Raw genomic sequence first — 16,952 nt, 5'->3', positions numbered from 1 at the left:
CTCAGCATTTTTCGTCTGCCTTAGTGCTTATGACACCTTTCTTATAGCCCTTCCGTATTGTCAGCGGTTCCCGCTGTCGTGTTAACATTCTGATTAGTCAGGAATTTCTTTTACTTCCTTGTAACCCCAGCTCTCCGGTTCATGTCCTTATTACTATGCAGTTTTAGTTTAGTTTTTTGTGTTTTTTCCATCTTACATCTAATTGTAGTGATTCCAAATTTACCCAAAAACTACTTCTACATGTACGTAACCCTTTGCTGCATAACATGGTGTTTTCCTAGTGTCTTTAAGTGTTTCCTTTTCCTGTGTCCTTATGATATCCATTGTATCTGTTATGGTTCCATATTTATGTCCTGTGTTTAGTATGTGGTTTGAATATCCTGAATTGCTATTATTATTTCTAACTGCTTGTATATGTTCTTTCTATCTGATGTGGAATGCTCTGCCTGTATGTCCTATGTATTTCAGCTGACGGTCTAAATATTTAATTTTCCCAGATATTCAAAAGCACTACAGGAAACAAATATCAGGCAACAGCATGTATGCAGTACATCATGCAGATAAACATAGCCAAATACATGGAAAACACCTAGAACAAAGCAGAGCAGATACAACACCAAAGGAAATGAAAGCAATACATTCAACATACGTAACAGCACAAACACATTAATAGGAAAGCACAAATAGCATATAATACCCACCATATAAAACAGTAATACAACCTCATGCATATGAAGGGGGACCCAAAAATAACCGGAACCGCCCTGTTGCGCGCGCATGCTTTGTAGTTACAAGTTGTGCTGCTAGGTGGTGTTAGCTGGGGGTCTCCCACGACTGTTAGTGAGCTGGCGTCAGTCTGTGTTAAGTGGTTTGTCTGTGGTGCTCTGTTGTGTGCGTTCCTGTTTCAACCCTTTGGCGATTAGTGAGATGGCCGACCAGAAGGAACAAAGAGTGTGCGTGAAATTTTGCTTTCTGTTAGGGAAAACTGCAGCCGAGACTGTTGGGATGCTTCGGCAAGCCTTTAATGATGATGCTTTGGGGAAATCACAGGTCTACGAGTGGTTTTCCCGTTTCAAATCTGGCAACATGTCAACAGAAGACATGCCACGCCCCGGGCGTCCTTCGACAGGAAGAAATGACGAAAACATTGCCAAAATCAAACGTGCAATTGATGAAGATCGTCGAAAGACCATTGACCAACTTTCTGAGGAAACGAACATCTCATGGAGCACGGTCCAGTGAATTTTAACCGAAGGTTTGCACATGAGACGGGTGTCTGCAAAATTTGTTCCTCGCTTGCTCGGAGATGACCAAAGAGAAAACGCGTGAATGTAGCCGCGACTTGAAGAGTGAAGTGCAGAACGATCCAGAACTTTTTTTTGTTTCCACGGATGAAGAGAAGTCTGAAAGGAAAGCGATTCCGTGATGTGGATGAAGTCAAAGAAAACGCGCTAAAGGCTTTGAACAGTATCCAGCCTCAAGAATTCCAGCACTGTTTTGAGCAGTGGCAAAAGCGTTGGGACAAGTGCATTAATGCACATGGACAATACTTTGAAGGGGACTAATATACAGTTCAATAAAAATGCAAAAATAAAAAATAACAAAAATAAATTCCGGTTATTTTTGGGTCCCCCCTCGTATTACTGATAAACCAAACATGTGGTTAGGCATATATCCTGAACAAAACATCTAGAAGCATTTAATATATCAAAAGGAAAGCAGAGCAGACTCCTTAAACACACCTTGAACACCTAATGATGGCTAGTTAGGCTGAATCATGTTGTGAAATAAAGCAGAAAGAAGAAACATCAAAACCTAGGGGATTTTGTTTGAGTTGCACAAGAACAGATAAGTATTAGAACAGTATTCAAGTTTATACACAGTGCAACAGGATCCACTGAGGATGATAGGAATATGTAATATTAACAAGAAGTTCTGGAAAGAACTAATCCCCTACTTCCCTTTCACAACAATCTGAGTATTTGATACAGGTGGAAAGAAAACTTAGTGACCATGCATAATGAAGTCAGTAAAACAATCTGAGAGGCTACAGTGCATGTATTACTAATGGGAGGGATTTATGAAGTAGGCCATTGAGATGGCTTCATGTGGCATGACATATGTACCAGATTTTATGAAGATTGGTACAGGTATTCAAGCAATATTAAGGTTTTGCCTTGGCAGTCTGAGTGGCTATAATATTTGTATTACTGAGAGGAAGTATTTATGAAGTGTGCCATTGAGATGGGCTCATGTACCATGATATTCATACAAAGTTTCATGATTGATTCAGGTATTCCAAAGTTATCAAGGGGAATACAAATATAGGCACACAGACAGCAAGGTGATCTCATAAGCCTCCTTTAATTTTTGTTCAAAATAGGAAAGTAGGCTAAAAATTCCTCTACCTGCATATACACCATGTCCCAAAAGCCATTGAGATCAGAACACATGACAGGCGCTTCTGTTGTTTCAAGTTCTGAAGTCTTCTCGCATCTATCAATTAAACCATTAAACTGACAGAACTTCTTCTTCAAGAGGAGTTGTGTTTGCCCCACAGCTGCACTGATCATGTCACTTATCTCTGATGGTAGATCATACGTTGAGCTCTGAATATGAAGCCACTCCTGACACATGGACTCTAGCCTTTTTGTTTCGCTGTTCAAAACAGACCTGAAAATTAGAATCATTTACTTTAACTTTTGGCTATTCAGGAAACAAAGAAACAGTAAATGAGACTGCATATGCAAATTCATAACATCTCCCCACTCTTCAGATTGTGTTCACAAATAATAATGCAATCTCATAAGCAAATCTTCACTCGGCCAAGGACAAGAATTTCTTACACAAGAAAATATTCTCAGAAAAATTAACATTAAAATTAAAGGTTTAAGTAGCCATACCTTCTGCTCTAAACAAATGGGAAAAATCTTTAGTTACTTTGAATAATGCACATGGGTTAGATGCTGAGAAGCTATTGAACAAGTACAGTAGGAAATTTAAAAAAAAAACTGTGATAATGTAGTTCAGAATTTGACCACAAACAACAACTTGTTGAAGTTTTAATGGTCAGTGAGCCATGTGAAGATGGAGTTAGTAATCTAACATTTTGAAGACTCCCAGCATGGAGGAGTGAGGGAATAATGGGTGGATTCTGGTATTCAGTGATGTCCTGTCCCAGTAGAGATGACTGAGTGAATAGTGTGCAGATTAAGCCTTCAGTGATGTCATGTGCCAGCAAGGACACCTGGGGTAAGATTGGGTTCAGCCAGGAATCCAGTGACATCCTGTCTCACCACAGAATTCTGGGGTACCATGGGCAGAGTCTGGCAGTCAATCATCACAATCTGTGATGTTTATCTTGGATATTCTGCTATACCAGTTGTCACTGGTCCTTAATTTTAATGTTTCTCTGGCCCCTGTCTGTTTAAGCATGTCGGTGCCCAGGTACTATGAACAGCTTGGAGTGAATCCTGTTATGTCTGTTGACATTATAAAGGTATACCCAGATCTCAGTGGCAGTAGCCTGTCATTCTAGCCAGTACCATGGTGTCCTAGAAGTTCATCTGGTGCTCTGCCACTGCCAACTTATCAGGCTGAAATAGTCATATGTGCCATACATGTCCACACCTCATCGCACCATACACCATCCTGGATTTATGAGTGATGCAACCTGGGACCCATAGGACAAGGTCATCTTCCATTAGTCACAGCAAGTGAGTATTTCTTTGTTGGAAAGTGAACAGTTCCTATGTTCTACTTCACCAATGCTTCTGATCCCATCAGAGGTGGTCTGCATACATGATACAGTGGCTACCCAAGTGAGTTTGGTCTAGGGTTCAGGGCCCAATTGATGTTCACTGCACTGCAGTCAATCTGAGGGTACTCTTGGATTGCAGGACTTCTTAGGTCAAGATTGGTATCTGTGGGATTCCTGTAGATCATTAGCCTGAATCTAATAAAGAGAAAGCCCAACGGTTCACTGGGACATGCATTATTCCAACCTGATTTTATTATTATTATTATTATTATTATTGGAGGGGGTGGGTTTCCCCGTGCACCACGACTAATAGTCTATTGTATGTCCCCGTTTGATATTCTACCAGTCTCCATACCCTGCTATTAGCCCTGTTCAGCCAGCAAGGCTGGCTGCAGTACCCGATGCTTCCCCATCTACCGGAGGCATTGGAAACAACTTGGGCGCGAAACTTTTTACCTAATTTAGCTCAGAGGTCTCCTAGAGACATGAGGATCTTTTACGTGCCGTAAATCTACGACACGGGACCCACGGCTTAAAGTTCCTCCCGGAGGATTTGTTCCCTGAATTTTTCCGCCCTTAAAAATTCCACGATCTCCACTGGGTTTGAACCTGCGTACCTTGAGTCATGAGGTGGGAACGTTACTCCTGGACTACGGAGCCTGCTTTCTAACCTGATAAGTAAGAGGTGGTAAATCATTGGATAAACTTCTGGAACACTATGATAGTGGGTAGAATGACGGGACATGTGCACTCCTCAGTAACACCAATGATACTTGATATAATCTGGCAACTTCAGAGATATGGAAAGTGCTCCCCACCCCCAAAAAAAACTGAAATGAAGGACCCACAATGGAGACATATAGGAGTGTCCAGGATAAGAACTACAGATGATGAAGATTGACCACACGACTTCCCCCAGTGGTCCATACTGGGAACAGGCATCACTGAACACCTGACCCTACAAACCATTCCCTCAGTGGTATGTGCTAGGACAGCAATTCAGCAGTACAAATGTGCTGATGCATCACTCATCATATCAACCCTCGATGACTGAGACAAGCAGTCTCTGAAATGAATACTAACTCCACCTTCATGGCTGATCACTTGAAATGGCATCATCACACAGTCACCATGAAAGCTTCAAATCATAAAAAGCAAAGTGGACAAATATGATAAGATGACTGAGATTTCCATAAATCAAGTTCTTCAGCAATATACATGAAATGTTAAATGAATTACCTGAAGTACATGACCCCATGCTGCTCATTTTCTTCTGTTGCATAATTGGCACTTGAATTTAAAGCTGAAGAGCCCAACCCACCTTGCTCATTATATTGCTCAGATTCATCTGCCAACTCTGAAAATTACATGTTTCTTTGTTCAATAAAACTGGATTATGACATTTTCCCATGTACTAGCACAACTTCAATCTTTACATTACTCCACCCTTCAATGATAACACTTACTATCTGATCGCCTGCTTGAACTGCCTCTGTTTTTGGTCACAAAAGGGCTGTACTGGATTGGAAAACACTCGGTTTGAACAAGTATGTGGGACACTCCTTCAGGTTGTACATGTGGTTTTGGAGTGGCATTTCCTTCAGCAGCTCCCCCAGTAGAAGGTCCTGCACGTTCATCAGTGTCTATGTCTTCAACAGCAGGAATGTCTGCTTTTGAAATGGCACTTCCTTTCACAATGTGTGTGTTACTGCTTTCAATTACAGGTGTTTCTAACACAAAAAGAGAGAGCTTCACTCAGATGAAACACACTAAATGGCTCAGATATGTGGATGACACTTTTTGTGGTTTGGCTACATGAACAAGCAAGATTGCAGCAATTTCTTTGCTACCTCAACATCCTTTGACCTACATACGAGGGGGTACCCAAGAGAAACCGAACTTATTTTTTCTTAAACTTATTTATTCAAATTTTAAGCACAAACCTTCAATCCCCTTCAAAGTACTCTCCACTTACACTAATACACTTGTCTAGTCTTTTATTCCATTTTTCAAAACATTGTCTAAATTCATCTTTTGAGATGATTGACAGCGCCTCCGTCATTTTTTCCTTTCATGTCTCTTTTCATTCGAGGAAACAAAAAAAAGTTGCACGGGGCAAGGTCGGGTGAGTATGGAGGGTGAGNTTTTCCCCATAGCATCGTCCGTGTACGCCGTTTTTAACATTTCAAGAGTTTCTGTTCCACTTTTCCCGAGAAAAAAGCATAATTTCACCGCCGCACGCTCTTCACGAAAATCAGCCATTGCAAAAACGACTATCACACAAAACAGTTGTCACTATAAACTCTGCCGAAACTAGTCCTTACCTTCTGAAGCAACGGTAGTCGGCTTATCGACTCAGGAATATTAGCTCTATGGGCTCATAGCGGCAAAACGCGGTATTACAAAAGCTCTGCCCACAAAAAAATTAGTTCGGTTTCTTTTGGGTACCCCATCGTACTGTTCCTTTCTTGGACATCTCAGTCATGAAGTAACAAAAAATGTCCTTGTGTGTAACTAATTAAGCCAAGAAGGCATATGGAAGTGTGGATTTATAGATCCGCATTTTCTTGACCTTGGCACTAACTGGAGGCAAGTGGTCATCTTCACTCCCCTGCTGCTTTATCCCCAGGGAAAGAGCCCCCGGTACCCTTTGGATAGGAGGCTGGGTGGGCCCTAGAACTGGTCTGGACAATGTGGAGAAGAGAAAATTCTTGACCCTACCAGGACTTGAAGTCTGGCCCCTTGGGCATCCAGCCTGTAGCCAGTTGCTATATTGACTATGCTATCCTGGCTCTTGTTCGTGAAGAGTGCTCCTAAATAGGTCATGAATGTGTACCAGAAGCCTACTCATACAGGTTATCTGCATTTCAAGTCCAGCCACCCACATCACATGAAAAGAGGACTCATCATACCTTGATCAATAGAGCCAAGGTCATGTCAGGATAAGAAGGATTTAAACAAGGAATTTAAGAACATAAGACATGATCTGATACTTAATGAATATCCACAAGAATCTGTTGACTCCATAATGAAGCCATTGAGAAGCAACTCTCATTCTTCATATATAGTACACCAGGGCATGATCATTATCCCATATGTTAAGGGCATTTCCTAGAAATTCAGGCACTCTGGGGACCGTTTTAAAGTCAGGACCATTTTCAAAACTAAACATACACTCCATGGGACACTGGTGAAAACTGGCCTGGTTAGAGATGCCCAACAGATGAAACAGTGTGTGTACAATATCCCACATGATTGTGGCTGATGTCACATCAACAAAACAAGTAGACCTTTAGAAGTATGCATTAAGGGACACAAGTATAACCTGACCCAGGGTCTCCTCGAGAAATCACAATTAGCCACAAAATATGTTGGAAAGAAGCGAATTTTCAACATAGTGTGACGTGGATAACGCAACAGGAAGTAGGGGTCACTTGAACTCTGTGGTCTCACGAGTGACATCACATACCCCCACTCCCTCAATCATTACACAACGCTCAGTAAACACCCCCTCCCCGCGGTGATGTAACAGCACTTCCCACAGTGACGTAACAGAGGACACCGCGGTTACTACGCAGCAATAAACAACTCTCGGCAGCATTCCCTAGCAACGCCTGTAAACAAGGCGTTTACGCAACAGTGAAGCGATGTGGGTTTTCCGCTGTCCGACTGAGGGTTTATGAGGGAGACTGGAATGCATAAGAAGTGCTAAAATGTAGCAACCGCCAAAGACAGTTGAAGTCTAGCAGTCGCCGAGTTCAGTTGTAGCGAGTGAATTGTGAACGTGAAGAAGATGTTATAAGTCTAGCAGTCGTGGAAGGATAAGAACCGAATGCGTGATAAGAAGAGCTTATGTGTGATAATTATTGATAGTTGGTGATAACTGAGAAGGTATTGGGAGTGTGTAATTCAGTGACACTTGTATAGCTCCCGCGTTACTAATACGTGAAGACTACTAAAGAGATTACTGTGTGGGGTTGTAAAGTGTGTAAACCCGTAACAGTGTTATAAGTATTTGTAGTTACGACTTGTAGGTTTTTTAAATAAACCAATTAACAATCCAAACGGCATCTTCAGTAGCAAAACACGTTACAATATAAAATGAGGAAGAACTTAAAAGAGTAACGATGAGTTCACAGTGTTAATAAAGATTAAAAATACACTTTAAAACAATTAGTAGCTTTTCCATGACATGACACATTTTGGCCAGTTTTTAACTTTTAGGTTGTTTTCTGGATTTTTCGGTCATTTTATAGGTCACTTTTAAAATATGTTTAGGTCATCAAAATCCGGGCCCTGAACATTACATATGCACAATGCTCAATGTTTCACTGCTTTGTGTAATCTTATGGAATCCCCCACAAACACAACTCTTATAAAATACTAAAGAATCTAGTCAATACCACAAAACATGCATAACTATGTGCAATTCCAATCTTGTTTCCATACCTGTCTTGGGAATACCCCTCCTTTCTGGAATGTGTGGATTCTTACACCTACGATTTCTGCTTCCTACATTTGTGAAGTGAGGCTGGAAACAAGAAAAATATGTATTACATTCAAGTTCAGAATCAACACTACTAGCAATATCATTCAGTGAATACACTTCAGTAAGTTTCGCAAGCTGGTCCTTCCGCTATGTCCAAAAACTTTCATTCTTAGTTGTATTCATACTTCTAGCATAAAAACTGGCCTTTACCGGTTAATATGAGACCTGTACTAATATATTTAATTCTTCTTTATTCCAATGAGCTATTTTCATATTTATTATTCTACTTAAAGTCATATATAACACTTCCTTTTTAAGTTGGTTCTGAGTCCATGTATTTCACCAGTTTGTTAGAAAATAGTGTATTCTCCTGCTCTCAAGCAACCCTACAACTCTTTCAGGAATGGTCAAATATTATTTCTTCACCTTCACTTTTGTCTCTTTCAGCTGTCTGGCCTCATCTGTCAGTAACCCCTAACAAAGGACTGTGCTGTCAGCTCAAAACAACTGTTCAACATTCCTGTTGGTGATATCCTCACAATCATTTATGTCCTTAAGAGAACTACTAACTCAGACCTGGTACAGTTTCCTTGCCAGAACCAAAGTATGTATATTAGAATGTGCAAATATAGTATACTTTATTTCATGACTTCCTTACAGTAAGTGTGTTTAGCATATTGTGACATGAGTGAATAGCACAAAAGACATCCTCCATTGCTAGGTAGGGGCACAGTAAACACATTATCAAACCATAAGAATTCAGCCATTGCTACACAACAAATAAACATACAACAAGAGAAGTGATATCATTTGAAAGGCCAGTAGCCATCACAAAATAGAATATGAAGGACACTAAAGACAACCATGAAGAGATGGAAGCCACAATAAACACCAGACAAGAGCAGATAAAAGCCACAGTGCCATCCAGGAGAAGATGGAGGCCGCAATAAACTCCATCTGCTCTGAGATAGAAGAGACTTCCAATCATCAGGTGGAGAGAGAATCCTGGCAGTAGTCAACCAACAGACACAAAACCCCCATGAAGAACTTAACAAGAATATTAACGAAACATAGGTGGGCATACAAGTAGTAAAGATGTTGCTTGAGAAGAGAGATGACACATAGGAGGACTTCCACAAAAACTTCCACTCCAAGATGAAAACAACATGGTGCAAGTTCAATCCTGTATTACCTAAAGACCATGTAAGGTGGTAAGCATGCAGGGCATTCACTGATGTTGTATGAGACCCTGATATAAAAATACAGGTGCTCCCCTAGCAGCCAGATCCCAAAAAACGAGTAAGAAAACATTCTGGGGGGAGCTCCCCCCCCCCTTAACCGAGTGAAGAGACAATTGACAACCTGTGTGCTGGCACTATGGGAAGCCCGGCCACTTTCGAGGAAACTGCCCCATTAAAATAGAGGAACAAGACAACAACAGATGATGAAAACAAGATGACCAATCCTGGAGTAACAAGTGGGTGCTGGCTACATCTGAATGATGCCCGAGAAACCAATGGGAATCAACAGGGAAAGATGACCAACCTTCAGAAAATGAGCAGCTGCCAGTGAAAAATGGGGGATGCCTGCTTATATATCTAGGCCCCCACCTCACATTAAATCTTATAACCTCATAACTGAAGACAGACATATCACCCAGGGCTAGATTGGTGAAAAACCATGCTGTCATGTCCCATGACCATCGACACCAGAGTGCACATGACTGTTGCCAGGCCATATATCACCACACAATGACCCAATAGGAACCAAAGCCAATGCTACAGGCTGAAAACGGTATCAGGAGAATTTAACCTCATCCTGAAGGAAGCTGACTGACCCTTGGGCAGAGCCCCACTGAGCATATGTGTAATCATTATGAAAATCACTGACGAGTTCATCCTGTGACTGGGACAGGAAGTATCACTTTGGAGCCCCCGGGTGATTCACTGGTGTTCCCGCCTTGTGATAGCCAGTAACCAAGTGGTACAAGCGGTCGCGCCATAGCTCAAGCAGTTAGCCGCTGGCTTCCCACTGCAGCGGCCTGGGTTCGATCCCGGGTCTGGTCAAGTGGAATTTGTGATGGACAAAGTGGCACTGGGGTGGGTTTTCTCCAAGTACTTCTGTTTCCCCTGCCAATCTTCATTCCGCAAAATTCTCCTTCATCATAATGACCCGGGGCAGGCTACAATACACCAATCAGTGGCCACCATGCCGAGCGAACCCAGTTGGACTCCACCCCCGACTAAGCAAATAAAAAAAGTGGTACAGGCACAATGATGGAGTTGTGATAACCTGACTCGAGGGCCCCTATGGACCAGAAGATAGCATGATAAAACCAAGCCCAGAGGTGCGTGCTCCAGAAGAAATCCACATAGCCAGGACCCTGGTTTGAGAATGACAGGAGGTACCCAGAGTGATGGAACAGTACCTGTCAAGACCAGATACTCAAAAAATAATTCCCCTTGGTACACCGCAAACCAGTCACATTGGTGGTCCCATTTCATGTGGTACAACATTGGACACAAGACACCACCCTAGTTACAGGACATGACCACAGTGGCCAGGCCAGACTTAAGCAATGGAAATCTGAGGGTCTGAAGATCTCATCACCAAATACGAAGACGTTTTTGCAACAAAAAGCAGCAACTACAAAAAGAACAGAGCACAATGCTTCTGCAGACACCCAACTGATTCGCCAAACCCCTAGGGGAATTACTGCCCTACTAGAAAGATACGAGTCATCAAAGTTAATAGCAATAATTAAATAGGTCACAACAGTATCCTTTCAGCCATAAGCCACAAAGTAAATGTTTCCAGACACGTGATGATATAAACATTTTTAGTTTCAGTATGTGGAAGTCGTGCCCAAAGTTTGTCCACACCCTTCAGTTACACTCTGTAATATGACAAAGAGTTACCAAACATGAAAGTTGCTTAACTTTGATTTTGGTAGAGCATAAACTGAAAAAGAATGGTCCTACCTGTTCTGATTCATTGCAAGCACGCGTCTGGGATCTAGTAACCCTCCGCAAAGGGTTTATCTGGGGCTGATTTGTACTGCTGTTACCCTCTCTAGTTATTACACCTTTCCCAGCAGCAAAAATATTAATCCTGAAATCATTAACATAAGAACTAGACATAAAACATAGCTTAAAATTTGTCCCTTTGCTTAACTAATTAAGTACTATGCCATGAAAACATGCGGGTGGACTGGACATAGATCCATGTTTTCTTGACCTTGGGACTAGTTGGAGGTGAGTGGTCAGCATCACACCCCGACCACTTTACCCCCAGGGATAGAGCCAATGGTACCCATTGGATAGGAGGTTGAGGCTGAGGCTGCGTAGGCCCCAGAGCTGGTCTGGATGACGTGAAGAAGAAAAAATCTTTATCTTACTGGGACTCGAACTCTGACCCTTCAGTTGTCCTGCCTGTAACCATTCGCTTACCAACAGCGCTATCTCAGCTACAAAAACTTAGCTTATACCGTTCCTAAATCTTCAATGGTGGACTATGAAGGCAAAACATAGATATAGAAATTGGAAATATGGAACATTTCAGTCTCAATGAATCATTTGCCTTGTCAGCTTTAAATGTTTAATAAACATTAAACATAGATTTAACTGTCTTTAACTGGGTACCCAGATGGTACTGGAACGGTATATAAATGTGTCCCCTAGGGTCGTTACACATCCAAAGAGCAACAAAGAGAGACATTTTCAACCTGACCCCTCAGAATCAAATGACTTCTTGCAAGAAAGTAATCCAATGGACATAAGCATTCCTCCCAAATTCTGTTGGTTTATACCTATTAGATTCTGCAGAGCAGACATTCAAAGCTGCAAAAAAAAACTGTTTCTTGAGGGCAATTCATGTTAGAAATGTGGCATACCTTCTCTAATAATGGAAACATAAGAGTATATTTTATGCTCATTTCCAACCTAATAAAATGCCCTTTCCAATATATTCAGCACAGTTATGTTCACAAGGGCTTCACTTGTACTTTCACTATATACAGCAATAATCTTTTGACATACAGTTAGAGAAAAATAATTTTTACAACATAATTAATCTATACTAGCCTAATTTAGTAAATAACAATTTAAAAGAAATGTATTGCTTTAAGCTGTGTGAGCAATACAAGTGAAGTGACACTTCACTGTAAAATGCTTCACAAAAACCAGTTCCATTGCAGTTCCAACCTGATATCTGCTGATATCTGAATAAGTTACATACACACACTACAATAATAAAGAAGTTCTGGGAAGAAATAACTGCCTAATTTCATTCCACTGTAATTTGAATATCTGACACAAGTTGAAAGAGAGCTTTAGTATGTATGCAAAATGAAACTAATACAATTTGGGAGGTTGCATTGTTGGTATTACTGATGGGAGTGATTTATGGGTATAATATTGCGATGGTATGGTATACATACCAAGTTTCATGTAGACTGGTTCACACATTCCCGTAATATTAAGGTTATTACCACGACAGTCTGAGAGGCTGTAGTGTAGGTATTAATTATGGGAAGTATTAATGATGTATGCCATTGAGATGAACTGACTTCATAACACTTACATACCAAGTTGCATGATGATCTGTTTAGGAATTTAACTAATATTAAGGGTATTACCTCAACAGTTTGAGAGGCTGTAGTGTTGTAACTACTGATGAGAGGGATTTCTTAAGTACAAAGTTGAGATAGCCTCAGGTGGCATCACACAAGTTCTAACAGTAAAGTTCATGAACTTGCCACTGTAAGCTTGCCATGGCAGCAGTGGACGGAAACCTCAATATGGTTTGATAGCTTTCGCAATTCAGTGTTTCACAGCTGTGTCACTGAGCTATGGCACTCTCTTTCTGAGTGTGGTTTGGTGAGCCATAGAGAGAATGTCAGAGCTTGAATTAGAGCAATGAATGAACATTAAATTTCTGGCTGAAACTTGGCAAGAGTGGAAGTGAAATCAGAGAGATGTTAGTGCAAGTTTACGGGGATGCTATGAATAATGCATTTTACTGCAATGAGTTCGTGAACTTTATTGTCAGACCATGTATATATACCAAGTATCATGACAATCAATTCAGGCACTGAAGTAATATTAAGGTATTATCTAAATAATTTGAGAAGGTAAAGCATTGTTATTACTCATGAGAGGGATTTATGATGTATGCACTTGAAATGGGCTGAGATGGCAAGATATACATTCCAAGTTCCATGACAAAGCAGTTCAGTTGTTAAGCATCATTACAGTCATCATGACTGTAACTATTTAAGAGGCTGTAATGTTGTTATTAGCGATAAAAGGATTTATGGAGTATGCCACTGAGATGGCTTCATATGGCATGATGTTCACACCTAGTTTCATGAAGACTAGTATAGGCATTCAACCAATAATAAAGTTTTCCCTCAGTAATTTGAATGCTATAGTGTTGGTATTACTGATGGCAGTTAAGATTATACCACTGAAATTGGCTCAGATGAAATGATACATGGGGGAGAGGGCAAAATAATGGAAAAACTAAGAAATTGAGGAAGAGAATTTGTTGGCTGCACTGAAAGAATTTCAGTTGGCAACATTGAATGTTCTTCCTTTTCTTCACACTCTATAGTGCTTATGTCAGTGCATTAGTGATTGTGTTGAGTGACAGTCCATGTCAAAGCATCATAAAATTAGAGACTTTTCTGACTTTGAAAGAGGACAGATCATTGGTGTGCGTTTAACCAGAGCATCTGTGTCACAAACTGTCACATTACTAGGTGTATCAAGAGTGACAGTTCTAAGGTTATGTTAGCATACATCAGGCACGTCCAACTTCAAACAGGTTGTGATCGACTTTTTAGTGTCAAAACTGCCAGTGATCTACCATCCTCTCCTATCATCATACCTCGCTTTAAGCAAAAATATTGGTAAAAATAACACAACACATCATGTCTGCTGTAAAAGCAACATACATTGAAAGTACAGAAAAACAGGAACTAATATGTATTTTCCCTTTAATATGTGAATATAATCATATTATATTACAAGTGAATTTACATGCTTTTCACGTATGATTTCCTTATAGGTCTATGAGACTGACCAAAAATCGTCCCACGATTCACGCGTGGGTCATGCCTGGCATACATGAATCATGGGAACACTGAGAAGGATTCATCTTGAAGACCCTGTTTCCACAAAAACTGTCCATCACGAGATTCACAAATCCAACATCCATGGTACAGCTGCTACTTCTAAACTTCTGATTGCTGAAAGTAGTGCTCAAATACCCAAATGGAAATGCCCCATTGATATGGTCAGATAAGACATTCTTCACACTGTTCCCTACATCAGGAAGTTTACATTTCAAGAACACATAAGGAAGCCTAATTTGAAATGTCTGACTCCAACAGTGAAGGATGGGGGAGGTTCTGTGATGGTTTGGGCAGCAATATCACGGTATTCTGTTGGTTTCATTACTACCATTCATGGCCGAATTACTGCAAGGGAGCATGTGGACAGGTTGGGTAATCAGGTGCATCCCATGATCCAGATGTTACTTCTGAACATCAATGTCCCCAGATACACAGCTGGAACTCTTCAGACATGGTTTGAAGAGCATGAAGGTGAACTTCATCATCTTCCCTGGCCAGCACAGGCATCAGATTTGAACATCACTGAATCATTGTGGCCAGTTTCGGAGACTAGAGCAAGGAACAAATTCCCACCTCCAACACCTCTAAAGTAACCTGAAGATGTTCTTAAAGGAGAATGGTATAAAATTCCTCTATAGATTGTTCAAAACTTGTACGAGTCCATTCCAAGAATGATTGGGGCTGTATTGAAGGCAGAAGCTGGTTCAACATTATATTACTAAAGAATTGTGTATAATATCCAAATTTGTCCAATGCCTATAAGTACCAAGTTCCAGGACAATCAATTAAAGCATTTACCTAACATTATGGTTATTACCAAAAGAGTTTAATATGCTGTAATGATGGTATTACAGATTAAAGAAATTTATGAAGTGTAGCATTGAAATAGGCTCAAGTAGCATGATAAACGCACAAAATTTCATGAAGATTGGTACAGGCATTCAAGCAGTATTAATGCTTTTTTTTTTCAAAAATTTGAGAGGCTGTAATATCAGTATTACTTATGAGGGATTTATGAATTATGTGATGAAATGGGCTCAGGTGACATGATATACAACCCAGTTTCATAAAGATTTGTTTAGCCATTCAAAAGATAATAGGGGTATACACATACAGACACGTAGCCAGCAAGGTGATCTGAGAAGGCCAATTTTATTTTTTTCAAAAGAGGGGAAGTATGCTAAAAAAATTAAACTACCTCAATATGAAAAATATAAGGTAAAAGCCACATTTGAAGACCTCAAAAATATAACTGTGGTGAATATACTGGTGTAATATGTCACTGGAAAGGGCAATTCAGATGTCTGCCCTCCAAAATCTCATGGCCATATAGCAATTAAATTTGGCAGGAATACGTACCTCCACTGGGACCATATCACAATAATTCATTCGATTTGAAGGGGCTGCATTTCAACGTGTCTGACATAGAATGACTGTACAGAGATGTCAACACCTTAAGATGTCCATAAAAGCCAATGTTACTGCTGATGAGACATCTGTTCATGGGCTCAGGCAGCAGAGTTTAATCCCCAGAATCTATACATACACTTCTACCTTTCAGCCTACACACACACACACACACACACAAAAAGTTTTCTGCCAATTGTGCTAGAATTTACAGTGTTTAAGAAATACTGTATGAAATTATATAAGAATTTGATTCCATACCTGGGTCCTTCTTCAGTCAATGCCACTGGTTTGATTTTAGGTGGCTGAAATCATAAAACATTAACAATTTAATGGTAATGATGGATCTACATTTGTTTAAATTATTCAATTTTTCAGTTTAATGGTAATGATGGATCTACAACATTCCTTTCAACTGTTCAATTTTTCATCTGAGGCAAAGCATTCTTGGTGTAAGGCAAGAGAATTCTGTCAGTACCTGCAATGGGGTGGTATTCAAAATGGATGAGATCTAAATTTAATGAGAGTGGTAAACTAAGTAAACAAAATGAAACTAGAAACCTATACATGGCAGTTAAAAAAATAAACAAAGGATATCAGCCACAGACGACTGGATGCCAAGATAAAGATGGAATTACAGTGGCAAACCCAACAGCAGTCAAAACAAGGTGGACAGAATATTTCCAAGAACAGCTGGGTAAAAAGGAGGAGGACGATAATGAAGATGAAGAGCTTAAAGCCTATGAAAGGATAAAAGATGTTGAAAGCAGAACATACAGTAATAGTGATGAACTTGTGAAGGTACCAACATCAGAAGAAATAGACCAGATAATTAAGAAACAGGAAACGAAATAGATACCCTGGGGAAGATAATATAACACCAGAAATGCTTATCCATGCTGGTTTAAAACTTAAAGAAGAATCACACTTACTTACTTACTTACTCATGGAGCTGAGCCCTTCTGGAGGAGCTGCCAATTCTGCAGCTACTCGAGAATTTCCCAGCATTTTATGAAACCCGAAGGTTCATCACCGTGTTCACAAGAGCCCTCCACTGGTCCATATCCTGAGCCAGATCTATCCAATCCATACCATCCCATCCTATCTCTCTAAGATCCATTCTAATATTGGCCACCCACCTACGCCTTGGTCTTCCCTGT

The 16,952-nt window shown here is 40.4% G+C and overlaps 1 protein-coding gene across 1 annotated transcript in view; it reads right to left on the bottom strand.

Annotated features, from left to right (window-relative positions):
* Positions 1-16,952, bottom strand: part of LOC111867092 (disks large-associated protein 5) — a 57,794-nt gene that overhangs the window by 34,163 nt on the left and 6,679 nt on the right. Inside the window, exons 3-8 of the mRNA XM_023856593.2 lie at positions 16,054-16,097; positions 11,231-11,360; positions 8,210-8,291; positions 5,227-5,490; positions 5,000-5,117; positions 2,409-2,673 (exon numbers count right to left, since the gene is read on the bottom strand). Coding sequence (XP_023712361.1) covers positions 2,409-2,673; positions 5,000-5,117; positions 5,227-5,490; positions 8,210-8,291; positions 11,231-11,360; positions 16,054-16,097 — 903 coding nt within the window. The remainder of the gene's footprint in view (positions 1-2,408; positions 2,674-4,999; positions 5,118-5,226; positions 5,491-8,209; positions 8,292-11,230; positions 11,361-16,053; positions 16,098-16,952) is intronic.

The sequence above is a fragment of the Cryptotermes secundus genome, unplaced genomic scaffold, assembly GCF_002891405.2.
Source record: "Cryptotermes secundus unplaced genomic scaffold, Csec_1.0 scaffold205, whole genome shotgun sequence".
Taxonomy (NCBI): domain Eukaryota; kingdom Metazoa; phylum Arthropoda; class Insecta; order Blattodea; family Kalotermitidae; genus Cryptotermes; species Cryptotermes secundus.
This window is presented reverse-complemented; position numbering and strand designations above follow the sequence as displayed.